The following is a 21,136-nucleotide window of genomic DNA, read 5'->3' as shown; positions in this document are numbered from 1 at the left end:
AAAACAAACCACAGCTGGGCAGTGGTGGCGCACGCCTTTAATCCTAGCACTTGGGAGGCAGAGGCAGGTGGATTTCTGAGTTCGAGGCCACCCTGGTCTAAAAAGTGAGTTCCAGGACAGCCAGGGCTATACAGAGAAACCTTGTCTCAAAAAACAAAAACAAACAAACAAAAAAGGACAGATAAGATGCGCTGGGGAAATAGTGAGAGACCTTGTCTCAAAACACAAATCGGATTGTATATTGTATATAAATGCACTCTGAGGTTGTCCTCGAGATTCATGCATGTGTACATACGCAGGCACACACATAACACATATTTTTAAATCTTGCCACAATCCCAACGAATAAAATTTCTAGTTTTCTGTGTGTCCTCTTGCAGAACCTATTCACAATGCACAGAACCTCAGCAACACAAAAATATTGTAAGTGACACAGCTTCACTCCACGTCAAATGTCAGAACTGAATCAAACCTTGGAGGGCAGACATGAGCTACTCCCTCCCTTTAAAATGAAGAAACTGAGATTCAGCTGAGCATACACAAGCTCATTTAATCCTCATGCCAGCCCCACAAGGAAAGTGGTGCAATGCCCTGAATTCAGTGAGAACATCAAGATAAGAGAGGAGAAAACCCTTGAGAACCGAGCTCGTCCGTGATAGAAATGGGATTCCCACAGGTTATCTGGCCCACAGCTCACCAACTGGACCCACCAACAATATAAATAAAGACACGGAAACTCTTACACATTTTAAAGCTTAAGCCTTTAACTTGGGCTCAGTCCCAGCTATGCTAACCTGACTAATTCTGGCTTACATCCCACCCCACGGCCAGTCCTGCTAGATCCACACTCAGAACTTCAGATTTCTAGTGAAGGGTTTCCTTGAATGGCCCATCACCAGTCTGATAATTAATAAATATTCATCCTTCTGTACCTGCTGATTGGCTTTAACAAAGATCTGCCAGCCAATAGTAAAGCAGGAAGCGGAGGGCGGAACTTCCGGGCAGAGAAAGGGCTCTGGGAGAGGAAATCAGAAGCGAGAGATTCAGCCAGATGTGGTGGTGGATGGAGAATTCAGAGAACAAGAGATGTAGACCTGGCTATGCGGTAGGACGTAGGCCAGAATTAGTCAGGTTAGAATAGCTGGGAAAGAGCCCAAGTTAAAAGCCTAAGCTTTAAAATATATAAAGAATTTCTGGGTCTTTATTTATAGAGCTGGGGGGCGGGGGAGTTCGGGTAAGTACCTTTATACGAATTCTTTCGTATTCCCTCCAGAAGTTTCGTTTAATCAGTGTGTTGGTCTTTGTTCTTCTAAATCTGAGATGTTGTTTCTATGACATCTCTCTTTCTAAGTTAGATTGGGCAGAGCCCTCCTCTAAGAAAAGTTAAACATACCTGCTCCCCAGTGGAAAGGGAGATAACCTCTGCTGAGGTCTGGGCTCCTTCCCTGAGCATCTCATAGTAAGCCTCGGCTGCTGCCTGATAGCCCTCCGCGTCATCCTCCAGGATGTCCACAGGGTAAGCCTCTGTAGGAGAAAAAAAAAACGGGATAAAATTAATTTTACACTGTCACTAAAAGGAACGTTAATTATTTCAATTTTTGGTTTGGTTTTTTTTTTTTTTTTTTAAGACAGGTTTTCTCTACGTAGTCCTGGCTGGCCTGTAGCTCAGACTATAGACCAGGCTAGCCTCAAACTCACAGAGATCTATCTGCCTGCCTCTGCCTCCAGAGCACTGGGATTAAAGGCTTGCACCTGGCTATTTCAAGGGTGTTTGTTTGTTTATTTGGTTGGTTTGGTTTTTTTGGTTTTCTTGTTTTTCGAGACAAGGTTTCTCTGTGTAGCCCTGGCTGTCCTGGAACTCACTTTGTAGACCAGGCTGGCGTCGAACTCAGAAATCCGCCTGCCTCTGCCTCCTGAGAGCTGGGATTAAAGGCGTGCACCACCACGCCCAGCTTATTTCAAGTTTTTAAAGGAATAGTTTGGTTTAATAATTATGGTCAGGACTGGAGAGATGGCTCAGTAAAGGGCTCCCCATGCAAACAGGAAGACCTGAGTTCCATCCCCAAACCCCACCAAAAAAAAAAAAAAAAAGCTTGTCATCCAGGCCTCTGGGGAGGCAGATATAGGCCAGCTTTCGCTAGTCAAATAGTTCCAGGCCCGTGAAAGGTTTTGTCTTCAAAAAACAAGGTAGATAGTGAATGACGCCTGAGGTTGAACCCTGGCTTCCACATGCATGTACACACATCGGCACATATATGAACACATACCTACATGGATCTGCACACAAACACATAGATGCAAAAAAAAAATCAGAAAATTATGTTCACCCATCCCTCTGACTGTTTTTAAACCCCCCACAGTCACACACGCAAAACACTCGAAGTGATTTCCCATCCTCACTGTGGTCCTCTCAGGGGCAGTGAACACAAGCAGGTTCCTGGAAGGCAAAGAACGGCTGGCTGCAACTTAGATGCTTCTGTCACTTGTGACTTAAGGTACCCATTTCCTAGTTTATGGTCATTATACAAGTCCCTAGGGTTGCCCCCTTTGTCCCCACCGCCAGGCACTGAGGGTGCAGTGGCTTGTGAGTATAGGATGACATCCTTTCACCCCCTTACAAAGAAACTAATCTAAGGTGTTTTGCAATGGTCCTTGTATCTCTTTTCCCATCCCATCTCTGAAAGAAACAGATCCCCTGAATCATCATACAAATTGGCAGCGTCCAGTTCTTGGAAGCAGCAATCAGTTGCCCCTTCTGCAGTGAGCAAAAAAAGATGTTGCCTGCCTCTGGCTGACATCCACACACACAGGGACTCAGGGCTCTTTCTGTGGACCACACCCCATCTCTATCTGTGATTCACCTCCTGGTCTCCTATGAGGGGAGCCGTCTTCCTCCTTCCCTCCCCTTAATCCTCCACCTAATCCACCTATCTTCCTCTCACAGAGATGAACCTGGACAGGCAGTCCAGCTTCCAGGCTCTGTGGCTTCTCAGGTTCCCATTCTCTCTGGAGAGCCATTGTTTCCGGAAGCCACTCTGAGGATCCAAAATGCTGTTGATAGCAAAACGCTCAAGCCTTCAGTTCACTCCATTTCCTAGGAGGATTTTTTACCTCTGCCAATCAGCTCCTGACGGGGGAACTCAAAGGCATACAAGCTGCCAAGGTTAGTGGATAGGGGCATGGTTGCATCTGCCCAAACTCTCAGGCCCACTTTCCTGGGTGCAATGTTGCGGGTGCACGGGTTGTCCAGGGCTGAGTAGAGGCAGACAGCTTCTCTGTCGGGAGGCTCTGCATCCATGGATTTAACCAACCATGGACTGAAATACTGGGGCGTGTGGGTGGGAGACTGCACGGGACCTGTGCAGATGCCCTTATCATGACTCCCTAAGGAGTAAAATGTAGCCACTGCTTCGGTGACTTTTACTTGTATGAGGAACTCCAAGTCACCGCCAGACTGGAGTATCCAGGAATACATACATAGGCTGCACACAAATGAGCCATCTGGCAAGGGACCTGAGCATGCGCAGATTCGGGTGTCTAAAGGCTGTCTTTGAACCAGTCACCAGTTAGATACTGAAGAAAAACTGGACATTCTTCCACTACTCGATTTTTTTATGAAGCATGAGTATAAACACACACGTATACTCACACAATGTCCTTAGAAGTGCACTGTCAAAAGATTTAAAAATAAAGACATCAAGGGTTGGTGGTTTATTTGATAGCAGTGGCTAAGTGAAACCAAAAGGGGTATGTCTTTATAGAGCCAAGATCTTCGGTTGGTGAAGAAGTCACACATGCCTCAAGGAAGTCCAGCACGATCAGCAATTCCTTTAGCAACGGTGCAGGCCTGCAGACGCCATGCCCAGGCAGACCTGCCCCACTTCCTTCTTTAGATTGTCCTGACTCTGTGCAGGAGTCAGATGGACCCCAAGGACATCAAATGACTCAGAGACTGCTTCGAGTCTGTCACAGAGACAAGCTCAGCCTACACCTGTCCTCGGGTCCTCACTCAGATCAAGGTCTCACCCTCCCATCCATCTAATCTCCATCCATACATAATTAACAACAACAACTTTCTCTGGGTTCCAGTTGCCAAGAGACAGCTAAGTGACCAGCCTTCTCTCACTGTATCCTGGTTGCCCCCAATTTACAGGGAAGGAAGCAAGGTGTCATTAAAGAGAATAAGGAAACATGGACCTAGCTAGGCCTGTCTGCTTCCAAGCTCTGGATAAAGTATTCAGATTAGGTCAAGTGTTTAAGTCAAAGCTCTCCATCATTACAGCAGGGCACCCAATGGGCTCCGGCAGCCCCTACACTCCAATCCCTGCAACTCCATCCTCAAGGCTGACAGGATACAGCCAGCATTCCTAATGAGCCTTCCTTAAACTCCCTCCTCCCCCCACACACACACAAAACAAGATCAAGGACTGTATGAGACATTGAGACCTAAGTTCAAATACCACCTGTGATGGTTTGTAGATACAGGGCCCAGGGAGTTACTGGCTCTATTACAGGGTGTGGCCCTGTTAGAGTAGGAGTTTCACTGTAGGTGTGGGCTTTAAGACACTCATTTTAGCTGCCTGGAAACCAGTATTCTGCTAGCAGCCTTCAGATAAAGACATAGAACTCTCAGCTCCTCCTACACTGTGCCTGCCTGGATGCTGCCATGTTCCCACCTTGATGATAATGGACTGAACCTCTGAACCTGTAAGCCAGCCCCAATTAAATGTTGTCTTTTATAGGACTTGCCTTGGTCATGGTGTCTGTTCCCAGCAGTAAAACCCTAACTAAGACACCACCTCGGCCTAAGATAGGAGCTAACATAGCCTGGCCATCTCTCTGTCCTATAGCCAAAACCCTTCCAACCTGTCCCTTGGTTTTGTCGTAGCTCTGTCACCTCCCAACTCATACACAATGAGAGCAGCTGGGGCCTGTGAAGCACAGCTCTGCTCCACTCCCAGCCCCATGCTCAGGCCTTTCCCATAGGAAGCACTTAGGAAATGTGGGTGGCTGTCCCACGGAGCTTTCCATATTAACAGCTGTTCCACAGACTTGGTCACGTGGCTTCTCCTGAGTATGCAAGAAGATCTAATGAGCATGCCAATAAATTAAGAGAGGCTAGCAGGTGAGCTGCTTGGACACGGGGTACACTCTCAGGCCACATTTGTCCCGTGGGTGCCAAGCTTCAGGATCGACCACTCTCAAGATACCCACCCTCCAGGAACACCAGCCTACGGGGCAGAGAGAGACCAGACCTGGATTTGTATTCTGCTTCTGAGCCTATGTTTTAGGAAAGATGCTCATCATATCTGGACCATCAATAACCCTTGTGAGGTGTGGATTGCAGAACTGGCAAAGAATGCGTATTGATCAGCGCCATGGAGAAGCTCATTCTGCGCTGCTCAGGTTCGCTGGGAGAGGCACCCATCCACACATCCAAGGCCACCAGGGCCAAGGCTAGGTGCTTGCTAATTAGCGGCATACTTTCTGATCATATGAGGTTAGGACAAACGTCATGAACGTGTTATGCCCTGTTCACATCCTGAGATCATTGACCCTGCAGGTTAAGACCCTACCCTCCACCCTGAAAGAACTCGTGGGCAGTGCAACCAAGACACTGGCTGTCCACAAGAGAAAGTTGTGGTTGGCCTCCCACCAAGGCCACAGGGGCAGATATAGGAGGGTCTCGAATTGGCAAGCCATGGCCCAGCCTGATTATCTTGAAACTGGGAGTCACTTTCTGTTTGGGGGGGGGGGGCAGGGAGCAGGAAACATAAATTAACTGTGGGAAGCCACATGTGCCATTGCAGGATGGTGCTGGCTTCCACTGGCCACCACACATACATAGGCAGTAAAGTTTTTTTTTGCCAAGATGAGGTTTTGAGAATTAACCAAAATTAACCAATCAAATGAGAGAGAAGTTAACCAATCAGATGAGAGAGAAGTTAACCAATCAGATGTAGGCATGCAAATGAGGTGGTAAGCATAACCCATGCATAACCGATCCGGGTGTGAGACACGCCTCTCCTAGGCCTATACAAGCAGCACCAATTCTGGGCTTGGGGTCTCTTCGCCTCTGCAATCAAGCTCTCCCAATAAACGTGTGCAGAAGGATCCTGTTGCAGGGCGCGCGCAAGAATTAACCACTGTGGGTGTCATGAGACTGACTGCAGACCTCTATGGGGCAGAATCATCAGACAGAACACCTGGGGCACCCTGCAACCTGGGCCACAACACCGCATCCATCCTAAATAGCTACCCCACACCCACTATTGAGGAAAATGCTACCTGCTCCCCCAAACTCAACAGCTCTCCTCTACAAAGAAAATATTTATGTAAGCCTTATGGAAAACTGGGGGAGGGGGGGCGCGGGGCTGGAGAGATGGCTCAGCGGGTAAGAGCACTGACTGCTCTTCCGAAGATCCTGAGTTCAAATCCCAGCAACCACATGGTGGCTCACAACCTTTTGTAATGAGATCTGATGCCCTCTTCTTCTGGTGTGTCTAAAGACAGCTACAGTGTACTTACACATAATAAATAAATAAATCTTAAAAAAAAAATAACGTTGAACCTCTCCTGGGCATATATCCAGAAGATGTTCCAACTGATAAGAAGGACACATGCTCCACTATGTTCATAGCAGCCTTATTTATAATAGCCAGAAGCTGGAAAGAACCCAGATGCCCCTCAACAGAGGAATGGATACAGAAAATGTGGTACATTTACACAATGGAGTACTACTCAGCTATTAAAAAGAATGAATTTATAAAATTCCTAGGCAAATGGATGGACCTGGAGGGCATCATCCTGAGTGAGGTAACCCAATCACAAAAGAACTCACACAATATGTACTCACTGATAAGTGGATATTAGCCCAGAAACTTAGAATACCCAAGATATAAGATACAATTTGCTAAGCGCATGAAACTCAAGAAGAACGAAGACCAAAGTGTGGACACTTTGCCCCTTCTTAGAATTGGGAACAAAACACCCATGGAAGGAGTTACAGAGACAAAGTTTGGAGCTGAGACGAAAGGATGGACCATCTAGAGACTGCCATATCCGGGGATCCATCCCATAATCAGCCTCCAAACGCTGACGCCATTGCATACACTAGCAAGATTTTGCTGAAAGGACCCAGATATAGCTGTCTCTTGTGAGACTATGCCGGGGCCTAGCAAACACAGAAGTGGATGCTCACAGTCAGCCATTGGATGGATCACAGGGCCCCCAATGGAGGAGCTAGGTAACCAAGGAGCTAAAGGGATCTGCAACCCTATAGGTGGAACAACAATATGAACTACCCAGAGCTTGTGTCTCTAGCTGCATATGTATCAGAAGATGGCCTAGTCAGCCATCAGTGGAAAGAGAGGCCCATTGGTCATGCAAACTTTATCTGCCTCAGTACAGGGGAATGCCAGGGCCAAGAAGTGGGAGTGGGTGGGTGGGGGAGTGGGTAAGGGAGCGGGTGGGGGACTTTTGGAATAGCATTGGAAATGTAAATGAAATAAATACCTAATAAAAAAAATTTTTTAAATAACGTTGAAAACTAAGGGAACCTGAAAATTGAAGATTCACCAAGTAGAAGGGATAGATATCCAAAATGGACAGAAAAAAGGGACTCTCCTCCTCCATCCCAGGAGAAAGCCAGGGCCCCACCCCATGGGGCCCTGGGAAGTAAACTGGTCCGGGCTGGGATAGGCCATTCTTGATTCTGGTGGTGGAAGACAGGCCCCTCCCCTGTGGGTTCCAGATGTGAGCCCCTGACAGGCCTTCATGGCTTGGACCGAACAGGAAATACTTTTCCAAAGCCAAAAGAATGTAATCTCTGCAGCGTAACACTAAACGCTTTTATTAAAAAGGCATACAGTTGAAATACCTCACTGCAGACTGTAAAGAAGTTGAAATTCCTAGATAAAGCCCGGGTTTATGAATTCACTTGAGCACATGCTAGCAGTATCACCCGAAAACCAAAAATAACGGTGCACATCAGAATGTTGTTCTACAGAAAATATGGAGAAGGCTCGACATTCCCTTAGCAAAGCCTGAGTTCAGAGAGCTGCTCAGACTCTTGTCACCCACAGCCCAGCAAGGCAGCCGTCACTCAATCCAGCCCAGAAATGCACGGTCCTTGGACCATAAACAGCAACGCTTGTTAACACAGATGTCGGTGGGCTCAACGCACGGACTCAGTACGCTGTTTGCACAAGACTCTCCCCCCATACTCCCTTACCACAAAGAGCAGGGAAACACTTTCATTTTTGGCAAAGCACCATTTTTCTAAGATGAGACTATTATTCTGAGACACACCAAGGAAATATTTCAAATTTTACTAATCCCGGTCTTACAAACTTGGCTTTATTGAAAAGCACTACCTGGCAGTAACTATGGGGCATTATGTCATTGGAAAAGCTGGCTGTAATGACTCAGGATTTTCTTTCTTTTCTTTCTTTCTTTCTTTCTTTCTTTCTCTCTCTCTCTCTCTCTCTCTCTCTTTTTGTCATGTGGGTTGTTGTTCTTCAATTACAGTAAGGAAGATTCTTGCTCCAGATAATGTGGAAAAAAAACAAAAACAAAAAACAACACAAGGACAAAAAACTCAACTCCGTTCTACCATCAAAAGGAAGCTGAGCGGGTGCCGCAGATCAAACATTTTTTCTTGTGTATTTTTTTTTCTGTATCTTTTTTCATGCAAGTGAATTTTCTTCTAAAATTAAATTATTCCAGAATGTTTATTAGAGAAGAATCTACTACAGGAAGGTAAAAGACCAATTCTGGGCTCCGCAGAGAGTTAAAGACTAGTTTCTCATCAGACATGAGCAGAAAACTCTAGGAGCATGCAGCAAGACAGCTTTGTGTGCTGTAATGGTTTGTATATGCTTGGCCCAGGGGGTGGCACTATTAGGAGGTGTCGCCTTGTTGGAGTAGGCGTGTCACTGTGGGTGGGGGCTTTAAGACCCTCATCCTAGCTGCCTAGCAGCCTTCAGATGAAGATGTAGAACTCTCAGCTCCTTCTGCACCAACCATGCCTGCCTGGATGCTGCCATGTTCCCACCTTGATGATAATGGACATAACCTCTGAACCTGTAAGCCAGCCCCATTTAAATGTTGTCCTTAATAAGTGGTGCCTGTTCACAGCAGTAAAACCCTACCTAAGGTGTGTGCTCTGCAAACACACTAAATGACATCCCCAGAACATCTAAATGTCTCAAAATCCAAAAGTCACCTCATCAGGACCCCTGGCTTGACCAGAGGCGCCTGTGGCTCAACACCATACAGTCCATAGGGCTGCGTCTGTAAAGTGAATGAGGTTTAAAAATAAATAAATAAATTCACAAGTACACACCTTGAGCCTCGAAAGAAACCATTAAAGGATGCCCTGCTGGAGCCGGAGAGATGACTGAGCCTGCATGTCCACAGGACCTGGGTTCAGTACCCAGCACCTACCTGTAGGCTCACAACTACTTTGTAACTCCAGTTCCAGGAGAGCCAACATGCTCTTCTGGCCTCCGGAGAGACCGGTCAGCTTGCAGAGGGTGCATAGATATAATGTATGCTAAACACACTCATCTACTTCAAGGAAAAATAAATAAATTCTTAAAAGGGAAAGAGGGTGCTTACTGGTGGTGGCTCATGCTTTTAACCCCAGCACTCAGGAGGCAGAGGCAGGTGGATCTCTGATGGCCAGCCTGGTCTACAGAGCAGGAATTCTAGGACAGCCGGGGCTAGAGAAAGAAAAACCTGTTTAGGGGGAAGGGGAAGGAGCTTATTTTTAACTTGAAGATAACTGTATTTCATCTTTATCTTGTTATTTGTTTACTTGTTTATTGGTGCTAGAGACTGAGTTCATGGGGTCTTGCACAAGCCAAAAACACACACTGTGGCTAAGCCACATCGGCAGCCCAGTGTGCTTAACTTTTAAAAAGTAAAATAGGGCTGGCGAGATGGCTCAGCGGGTAAGAGCACTGACTGCTCTTCCGAAGGTCCTGAGTTCAAATCCCAGCAAACACGTGGTGGCTCACAGCCACCCTTAATGAGATCCAATGCCATATTCTGGTGTGCTATAGCAGCTACAGTATAATTATTTATAATAATAAATAAATCTTTCGGCCGGAGTAAGCAGGGACTGAGTGAGTGGGGCTGACCAGAGCGATCAGGGTTGACTGGAGAGAGCAGAGGTCCTAAGTTCAATACCCAACAACCACATGAAGGCTCACAACCATCTGTATCGCTACAGTGTACTTATATACATAAAATAAATAAATCTTTAAAAAGTAAAATAAAAAGGCCAGGCATACAGTATCAAACACCTTTAATCCCAGCATTTGGGAGGCAGAGGGGGGAGGATCTCTGTGAGCATGAGGCTAGCCTGGTCTACATACCAAGTTCTAGGACAGTCAGGGAAGCTTGTCTTAACATAAGTTAAATTAAAATTAAAAGAAGGCACTGGGGGCACTGCAAAGTTGAAAGAGCTCACAAAGGCTGCACGAGGCCCAGCACTGCAGAGAAGCAGGTATAATCACTCACATCTGTGACCTTAGCACTCAGGAAGGGGGAGTCAGGAGGGCCAAACATCCTGTAACATCTTCTACCATAGCCAGAAACTGGAAACAACCTAGATGATGAATGGCTAACAAAAACACAGTTCATTTACACAGTGGAATACAACTTGGCTATGAAAACTAAGGACATTGTGAAATTTGCAGGCAGGTGGATAGAACTTGAAAGTACCACCCTGAGTGAGGTATCCCAGACCCAAAAGGACATGCATGGCCTGTACTCAGTTATAAGTGGATATTAGCCATAAAATACAGGATACCCATGCTATAATCAACAAACCCAAAGGAGGGCCCAAGGGAGGATGGTTGAATCTTTCTCAGAAGGAGAAATAACATTTAAAAAAGAAAGAAAACTGACAAGATGGCTCATTGCATCTTGCTCAAAGCACTTGCCAGGAAGCCTCACACAACCCCAGCAATCCCAGGCCCCCGTGGAAGAACCAGAGAACCAGCTCTTGCAAGTTGTCCCCTGACTTCCATGGTGCACTGTGTCATACGTGTGCGCACACACACACACACCCCACAAATGTTAGGGTTTTGTTTTTTATTTTTAAGAAGAAAAAAACTCTGAAAACTCACCCACCAGGGAATCGTGTGAGTTAACACTCTGCACTCCTCTCAAGACTGAAAGTCTTCGTGCACATCCCCACCTCTTTCCTGCCTATAACTCCATTCCCCTGATGCTTGTTGTGAAACACTAGGTCTGCAGATATGCTCGGGATAAGCTAGTGATGACACAAGGTGGGATTCTAATGCCAGCATGTTTAGGGAAGGTGACTCTGAGCCCATGCCTGGGAGTCCCATCAGCAACCAAGTACTGTTAGAAATTTTGTAGCAGGCCAGGCAACAGTAGCACGTGCCTTTAAATCCCAATACTCAGGAGGCAGAAACAGGGAGAGCTCTATGAGTTTGAGAAAAGATTGGCCTACAGGTGGAGTTCCAGGCCAGCCATGGCTACACAATGAAACACTGTCTCAAAAGCAAAAAACAAACAAACAAATGAGGAGGAGGAGGAAGAAGAAAGAAGGAAGGAAGGAAGGAAGGAAGGAAGGAAGGAAGGAAGGAAGGAAGGAAGGAAGGGCAGAAGGGAAGGATGAGAGAAAGAAAATTTCGCAGCATTCAGGTTTATATCCCAAACTCAGCTAACAAGGGACTCTGGTCCCAGGGTGCCATTTGCCAGATGACAGAACATACCTTGGAGAACAGTGTTTGAAAAAATGCAAGAGGGGAAGGGCCCATCCCTATTACAGATGGCAAACAGGCAAGAGTCTGAGTCCAGAGTCAGACCACAAAGAACCTGCCACCAGAAAAGGCATCTGTCAATGGTGCCACAGTACATCTCTTTCCAATAAAGTAGAGAACAGAAGGTGAGGCCAATAAACACTTGGATATTTTTGTTGTTTTTTGAAAAGCATCTGATTGCCAAAATATTCTTAGCAAAGTTCTTTTTTTTTTTTTTTTTAAGTTGGAAGACAGAATGTAGAATATGTTAGAATTTTTGAGCAGATGAGCAAAGTTGTCAAGGAGGCGCTGTGGAAGGTCTGCAGGTGGCTGGCAGTGGGTTTTATTCCCTGGTGATTGACAGGCTGCCTGTTGCTCTGTTGTCGCATGATTAATATTGGCCAACTTGCAACTTGTCAATGCCTCAACTGAGAACAATCGCTTGTCCCTCATCTAAGACGGTAAAATATGCAGATGACTTTATGTGACACCCACGCAAACGTTTACATGGTCCTGGTTTTGTTTTGTAATGAAATAAGCAATATATAACACCTTGGTGTTAGGAAAGAGTTACCTGTGACTAGCTCTCATTAGTAGCTAATGCAATAGGATGAAGCAAGGGTTTGAACAACTTCATTATGAGTGTTGGTTATATAAATACAGGGTTTCTAATTCTCTCGCAGATAACTTTAGAAACTTAGCTATTGCCAGAATCTGCTAAATCTTCCTACCTTGCAGTGATAGTTCTGATATAAGAATGTTTCAGCTCCTAATTGCTGTGTGTGTGTGTGTGTATGTGTGTGTGTATGTGTGTGTATGTGTGTGTGTGTATGTGTGTGTGTGCGTGTATGTGTGTGTATGTGTGTGTGTGTATGTGTGTGTGTATGTGTGTGTGTATGTGTGTGTGTATGTGTGTGTGTGTATGTGTGTGTGTGTATGTGTGTGTGTATGTATGTGTGTGTATGTGTGTGTGTATGTGTGTGTGTGTGTGTGTATGTGTGTGTCTTGTCCTGGGTGTATGACAAAGCTCCTCTCCCTTTCCAGTAAAGCTTGGTTATTGCATGCTGTAAGTTCACGTTTCTGGGGTGCACGCTTAGCCGCCCAGGGAAGGACATTGGATGTCTTGCTCTATCAATCAGTCTTCGCTCTATTCCAGCCTCTCGATGGTTCTGAAGCTAGGCAGATGGACAGCAGTCATTCAAAATGATCCATGTTTGCACCCTCCAGTGCTGAGATTACAGGCATGTGCACAGCCACATTCAGCTTTCACGCGGGCACCGGGGTGCCGGGGTGTGCTTCAGATCTGTATGATACCAGTGCAGCAAGCGCTCTCCCCTGTAAGCCCTCCCTCCAGCCTCTAACTGCTTTTAATATGAAGGTCTTTAAGTCTTGTAACCTGAATAACAGTGCAGATGAACAGCATAAAACCATTTTTCCCCTGAGAAGAGCCAGCAAGAGGACCAAGCAGGTAAAAATGCTTGCTGAGAGTGCCTGGTGACCAGAGGTCAAGTTCTGGATCTAACTCTCAAAAGTTGTCCTCTGACCTTCACATGTGTGCCCTGGCATGTGCACACATGTGCCCTGGCATGTTCACACATGTGTGCCCTGGCATGTGCACACATGTGCCCTGGCATGTGCACACTGGCATTCACAAACGCACATAATACATACACACAGAAAATAAACTTTTAACTCAGCTTATTAAAAACAATGAATTTATGAAATTCTTAGGCAAATGGATGGAACTAGAAAGCATCATCCCAAGTGAGTTAATCCAATCACAAAAGAACACACATGGTATGCACTCACTGATAAGTGGATATTAATTAGCCCAGAAGCTTGGAATACCCAAGATCCAATTCACAGACCACATGAAACTCAAGAAGAAGGAAGATCAAAGTGCAGATACTTCGATCCTTCTTAGAAGGGGAAACAAAATACCCATGAAAGGAGTTACAGATACAAAGTGTAGAGCAGAGACTAAAAGAATGGTGGTCCAGAGACTGCCCCACCTGAGGATCCATCCCATATACAATCGCCAAACCCAGATACTCTTGTGGATACCAACAAGTGTTTACTGACGGAAGCCTGTTACTGCCATCTCCAGAGAGGATCCACCAGTGCCTGACAAATACAGAGGTGGATCCTCGCAGCCAACCATAGGACAGAGCACAGGGTCCCCAATGAAGGAGCTAGAGAAAGGACCCAAGGAGCTGAAGGGGTTGCAGCCCCATAGGAGGAACAACAATATGAACTAACCACTACCCCCAGAGCTCCCAGGGACTAAATCACCAACCAAAGAGTACACATGGAGGGACGCACGGCTCCAGCTGCATATGTAGCAGAGGGCGGCCTAGTCAATGGGAGGAAAGGCCCATGGTCCTGTGAAGGCTCTATGCCCCAGTGTAGGGGAATGCCAGGGCCAGGAAGCAGGTGTGAGTGGGTTGGTGAGCAGGCTGTGGGGGGAAGGGATAGGGGATTTTCGGAGGGGAAACCAAGAAAGAGGACAACATTTGAAATATAAATAAAGTAAATATCTAATAAAAAAATCCAATAACAAAGAAAAATAAACTTTAAAAAATATATTATTTGAGACTGTAGCATTCTGTTCCTTTAACATTCAAGGAAGTGTCATATTCAGTGACATATATGGAATCCCTGAGAAGGAGGACAGAGAACAGGAAATAGCATCTCCAGTAGCTACTTCTATATGAATAGAAAGGCCTCCCGGTCACAGCTGCTACAAGTGCAAGTTCCTCACCCATGAGACATGGAGCCACTTGGTCCCAGCTGGTCACCTGTGAGGTTACTATTTGTCTGGGCTTTGCTGGAAAGGGAGAGGGGGTTTGTCATACCCACAGGACAAGACAGAAAGCCTGAGTCTGTATATATGTATGTGTATATACACACACACACACACACGGTTGTGTGTATATATACATACATATGGTAGAGAATAAAGTTTATTTAGGGCATGGGAAGTAGAATTGGGAGGAGAGTAGAGGCAGAGAGAAAGGAGAGAGACAAGAGGAGTAGAGGCTTGCCAAGACCATGTAGAGAGAGGGGGGAGAGGAATAGGGGGAGAAAGGACAGAGAGGAATAAGGTAAGAGGGAAAGAGAGTAAGAGAGCAACAGAGTAAGAGCAGAAAACCCCAGTCTTAACATTCTGAGTTTAATCACTAAAAACATGAAAATACCCTAGTATCAGTAAGACGGAGCGTGTGCGTGTGTGCATGTGTGTGTGTGCATGTGCGTGTGTGCGTGTGCGCGTGCGCGCGCGCGCGCGCGTGTGTGTGTGTGTGTGTGTGTGTGTGTGTGTGGCAGTCCTGAAGACGGAAAAGGAGCCCTGTGGTAGGACAATTGCTCAGCGTGGAACTAGAACCACATATCTCCCAGGACCCAAAGGACAAAGAAAAATAACCTCTCACCACTGTGATGCATTCATTGTATGCCAATAGATGACAGTTCTCAGACCCAACCAAACATCAGGGCTCTCCTAGTGACTTCAGGCACTTCTATACAAAAACCACATCCCCTACGGGTCTTCACCTGTTACATTTTAAATAAACTTCTGAAGAGGAACAAATGGCTTTCTAGCCTGCATGTGAGTTTCGTGAAGAGCAAGTGGGTAGAGAGGAAGGAACCCAGAGTCTCAGTGAGGAAGCCGGGTTATGGACTCAGCTGCAGCCCCACTGCTCAAGAACTTGGCTCATCGTTCTGATGGGCAGCCCCTGAGAATAGGTGGAGTTTGTATTAGTCGGGGTTCTCTAGAGTCACAAAACTTACTGGAATGACTAACAGTCTGCAGTCCAACTAACCCAACAATGGGCAGCTGTGAATAGGAAGTCCAAGAATCTAGAAGTCGCTCAGTCCCATGAGGCTAAGTGTCTCAGCTGGTCTTCTGTACAAGCTGGAATCCTGAAGAAGGTTCCAACAGATGTGCTGGCCAGCAAGTGCAAACTGGCGAAGAATAAACCCTTCCTTCTTCCATTGTCCTTCTGTAGGCCTCCAGCAGAAGGTGTGGCCCAGATTAAAGATGTGTACCACCAGGCCTGGACCTAAGCTTTTTTTTTTTTTTTTTTTTTAATTCAGAGATCCACTTGCCTCTGTCTCCTGGAATTAAAGGCGTGTACCACCTTGCCTGAGCCTAGCCCATCATGGCCACTGTTCCTCAAGATCTGGATCAAAGACCTGTCTCTTCCAGTTCCAAGATCTGGATCACAGGTGTGCCCTCTGTTTTTGGATTGCAGCTCATTCCGGGTGGAGTTGACAAGCAGGAACAGCCATCGCAGAGTTCAACAGGCTCCTCTGACCTGAGAGGATTTGCTAAGGGGAAACATCTGCTTCTCAACAACTGGAAGCGCACCTCGATAACTGCCTTTTACAGAGTGCCAGACTTGTGTGTCTAAATTAAGGCTGAGAAGTACAGGAAGCAGAATGCTGATGCTTGCATGGAGTTACTGTTACTGTGTTACTGTGACGGAATAGAAAGGAAACATGATATCTTGTGGGGGTTTTTTGGATAAACAATGTTTCTAAAGTATGAGAGGATGGGGGAAGGGTAGTGGTGTGTTTTCACGTGATCACATCAAAGTCCTGGTGAAACCTCACACTGGCAGAGGGACCCAGTTTCCAAAGGGCTTTTACGCGTACAACTTGTGTGAAATGTGTATCAACCCCACAGAGTCCATAAAGCACAGTGCACTGACCGTTTGTCCAGTGAGGGAAAAGAGATTCAAAGGTTAATTAGTAATGAAGTAAAAACTCAAATCCAGACCTTGAGATTTCCTGCAGAGCTCTGATGACTCGCCTCCCACCATTTTAAAGCTTTTTATTTTGTAGGTATTAAGTATTCGCCTACATCTATACCTGATGTCCACAGAGGCCAGAAGAGGGCATGAGAACCGCTGGGACTTGGGTTACAGATAGTTACGAGTCAGGCCAGGTGCTAGGAGTCAAACCCAGGCCCTCTGCATCAGCAGTGGTTAGTCTCAACAGTCGAGCTAGCTCACCAGGTCTCCCTACTAATTAATATTGAATCAACCACTCACTTTAAATGTCAGTTCATGGCGGCCCTAGTTCTGAGGATGCTGAACTTGCAAACTATTCATAGAAACACTGGTCACAAAAGACCAAAGCAAAAGGCAACTCCAGCGTCCACTGGCAGAGGAGAGGTGCTCTACACACACAGCATGGGATGTAGTTCAGCTTTAAAAGGGAAGGGAATTTAGGGGCAACTGACGTGAACAGAACTTGAGGCCACTGCACTGAGGGCAATAAGCCAGTCATAAAAGAAAAAAGGAATATTCTACTTCCATTTTCATGGGCTACCTACACTAGTGCAAGTTCTTCAGCTACACTGCCGCTGCCTTCAGACACAGCAGAAGAGGGCATCAGATCTCATTACAGATGGTTGTGAGCCACCACCTGTTGCTGGGATTTGAACTCAGGACCTCTGGAAAAACCAGTCAGTGCTCTTAACCACTGAGCCAGTAAATGAACTTCACCAGGCGTGGCCTTTAATCCCAGCAATCCGGAGGCAGGTGGGTCTCTGAGTTCAAGGACAGTTTAGTCTACAGAATGAGTTCTAGGCCAGGCAGGGCTTATTACACAGAGAAACATTGTTGCAGGCAGGGGAGGGGGTTGGACGGAGTATCTGGCCTCTGCCTTCAAGTTTAGTTTTTAATGGGAATCACAATACATCTCCATAATTATTTCAGATAGTTTCATTGTGGTTACCATTTGGCCATGTACAGTTGTGGGACTGTAAGCACATCTGTACCACTGTGCCGTCCTCACTACTCCTCCCCCATCTCAGACCGAAAGAGCACCCTCCACATTCCGGATTCTAACACTTCTCCAGCGCCCTGCAGCCAGTACACGCCCCAGCTCCGGAGTTTGACTATTAAGGTACAGTCGTCCAAGTGGGACCACCCAGCCTTTGCCATTTGCAGCTGACTCGTTTCATTAAGCACACTGGCTTCAGAGTTCATCCCTGTTGTAGCTGCACTTCTTCATTCACAGCCCAATGAAGACCTTTGTTGAGAACATTTTGTCACAAAGGGCACTTCAGTTGTTCTCCATCTCTTACATATGAAACATGTTACTTGGAGGTACAAACACTGTCCAAGTTCCTGCTTGTGGTCCTCCAGTCTGTACATCCAGAAGAGGAATTACTGGACCATATGGTAATTCTGTTTAATTGTTTTCAAAACTTCCATAGCAGGCTTTTTCCTCCCTTCCTTTCTTCCTCTCTGGTAGCAGTAGTGAAGACTGAAGCCCAGAACTCTGGCATACTAGACAAGCACTCTGCCACAGAACTACAGCGCTTACCTCTCCACATCAGGCTGTAAAGATTTTACACTCCTGTCAACAAGACACAAGAATTCCAGTTTCCCCCCATCCTCAGCTACACTTGTATTGTCTGTCTTGTTGGTGTTTTATGGTAGCCACCCAGTGGGGCGGAGGGGATAGCAGCCTGTGGTTTCCACTTGTGCTTTCCTGATGGCTGGTAACGTAGAGAGAGCATCATGTTTCCGGTGCTCACCAGTACATCTTCTTTGGGAAATGTCCTCTCAGGTCTTTTGCCAATATATTCTTAGTATTTGACGTCAACTTTGAGAATGTTGCAAGAAATGGCAAGAAGAGAGAAACGGATGTGTGGAAAGAATGCTTACTGGTTCATCCAGAGCACACTGTGGTAAGTAAGGGCCAGAGTCAGAGACATTTCACAAAGTTCAGGCAAGCGCAGAGACAGCTTAGAGCAGAGATGGCGGTGAAGGTGACAAGACAGATGACACATGTGAGCCAGGTTTTGGCACGCTGATGTACTTTAATCCTTCTTTCCAAAAAGGCCAATGAAATTCACTGGGCAGCGTTCAATTGTGGTGGCTTCATGAACTAACCCAGGAAGCAGCCTAAGTCAATCATGGTTCTAGCGTTACCAGAAAGTCAAGGAGCATACCAACAGAAAACTAGGATGTCCAATCCTCTAAATTATGAAATATCTTACTGGGCTGGTGAGATGGCTCAGTGGGTAAGAGCACCCAACTGCTTTTCCAAAGGTCCGAAGTTCAAATCCCAGCAACCACATGGTGGCTCACAACCACCCGTAATGAGATCTGACGCCCTCTTCTGGAGTGTCTGAAGACAGCTACAGTGTACTTACATGTAATAAATAAATAAATCTGTAAAAAAAAAGTTTCTTAAAAAAAAGAAATATCTTACTAAGGTATTCTAACCAGTATAAGCTAAAAGGCATGGGAAGCCTTCAGAAGGAGAGCTTCCACATAGTGCATTGAAAACTGCTGAAAGCCAAGTGCCACCACCTTCTTCAGTATTCAGTCACTAGTGCTTCTGGGCTAAAGATAAGGGTACCAGGCTCGAGGTCATTAGAATCTGACCTGTAAAACTCCTCAAGCTCCTGGGCATGGTGGTGCATGTCTTTAATCCTATCACTCAGGAAGCAATGGTAGAGTGACCTCTATGAATTTTCGGCTTTGCTGATCTGTGTAACAAACTCCAGGCCAGTTGGCGCTACATAATGACACCCTGTTTCAAAACCAAAGTAAACAAACAAAACGACTAGGTGAAAAAAAGACCCTGAGCATACGGTGAAGCAAATACCATTGAAGAGGCAGACAGACTATATATGGCACACTGAAACCACAGGCTATAGGAGATGCAGATGTTAAATGTGACCGGGGAAACAGTAAGAAACAAAGGGCGCCGAGACCTTTCACGTTGCCCAGTAAGAATTGAGGAGGAAAGGGAAGTAGAATTTCTAAAACGGAACATCTTAGCTGAGTCATTGACCCAGAACACAGCAGAGAGAGAGACACAGCTGGTACACTTGGAAAGTAAAGAGAAACCAAGCACAGTGGCGTGAGATACGGGATGCTGTGGCAGACTAATTAAACTTCCAGGAGGAGAAGACGAAGGAAGAACCCAAACGTGAAGAAAACGTAGATGAGTTAATGATGACACCTACTCTTAGATTCTGTAATCTTAACCAATCCCTCACCTAGACACACTAGTCACACTGCAAAACAGCACACTCGCATGTGCGCGCACGCACGCGCACACACACACACACACACACACACACACACACACACACACGCACACCTGGAAGCATTCGGGAAGAAAGGACAGATCTACAGATCTTTCCACTTGGCTGCTAATAAGTGGACAGCTGCCTTCTTCACAAAACTCTGGAAGGCAGGAGACAATGGAATGCCTTTTTTTTTTTTTTAGATTTATTTATTATTATATCTAAGTACACTGTAGCTGTCTTCAGATGCACCAGAAGAGGGCGTCAGATCTCATTATGACCGATGGTTGTGAGCCACCATGTGGTTGCTGGGATTTGAACTCAGGACCTTCGGAAGAGCAGTCGGTGCTCTTAACCACTGAGCCATCTCTCCAGCCCGGAATGTCATTTTTAATGAGCTAAATAAAGGTAAATAACATTCCTCCTCCTTCTAGCAAAAACAACTTCCAAGACATCAGATGAAATAAAGAAATATTAGAAACATATCATTCAAGAGTTTGCTGTGAGAAGACCTCCGATATAATTATTTCTTAGGCACATTAGCATATAGGTAATTGACCTCTAGAAGAAAAGGCTCGTTAGGAAGCAATGGGGACTGGGAAACAATAATAAACTCGGATAGAGTCTAAGCTGATGTGCTGATGTTGACCATACGACATAAAACATTTTAATTTAAGGAACAAGAAAAAGTTAAAGCTTCAAGGGCAGTGTATGTGTGTTTGGTATTTTTCTCATGGCTGGGACAAACTACCTGACTAAAGAAGTTTCAGGAAGGATTTTAGTTCAGCTCATAGCCTGAGGACAAGGTCTACCTCGGAGAGGAAGAGATGTCCACAAGAACACAAGAAAGAATACAAGAACAGCTCCTGTCGGCAGGAAGGGGGGGAGGGAGGGGCTGGTCACACTGTACCCAAGCTCAGCAAAGAGAAAGAAATGGATGCTTGCCACCAGCCACTTTCTGTTTCTCAGTCAATCCAAGCCCTCAGTCTGTAGGACGGCACCACCCACACTCAGGGCATGTCTTCTCTTCAACTAAGTCTCGCTGGAAACACCCTTACAGACTTGCTCAGAGATGTGTATCCTAGGTGATTCTAAATCTAGTAGAGTTGACAATGAACCATCACCGCATATGAGCTGGGGAGGAAACAATAGGGAGAGAACTTCTGAAGGCCCCTAACTCATTCCAAGGGAAGTTAAAATTTGACTTATCGCAGAATAATTAATCAAGTATGAATATTAAAATTTCTAAGTTAGCACTTAAAAAGGAGAGAAACATGGTTATTAAATTTCAAAATAGAAAAGA

The 21,136-nt window shown here is 45.8% G+C and overlaps 1 protein-coding gene across 5 annotated transcripts in view; it reads right to left on the bottom strand.

The window, feature by feature from the left end:
* Fam169b (family with sequence similarity 169, member B) overlaps positions 1–21,136 on the bottom strand; it is an 89,251-nt gene that overhangs the window by 60,733 nt on the left and 7,382 nt on the right. For all 5 annotated transcript variants that reach the window (NM_001013811.3, XM_006540973.3, XM_006540975.4 and 2 more), the window contains exon 2: positions 1,394–1,524. In NM_001013811.3, coding sequence (NP_001013833.1) covers positions 1,394–1,524 — 131 coding nt within the window. The remainder of the gene's footprint in view (positions 1–1,393; positions 1,525–21,136) is intronic.

The sequence above is a fragment of the Mus musculus genome, chromosome 7, assembly GCF_000001635.26.
Source record: "Mus musculus strain C57BL/6J chromosome 7, GRCm38.p6 C57BL/6J".
NCBI lineage: Eukaryota > Metazoa > Chordata > Mammalia > Rodentia > Muridae > Mus > Mus musculus.
This window is presented reverse-complemented; position numbering and strand designations above follow the sequence as displayed.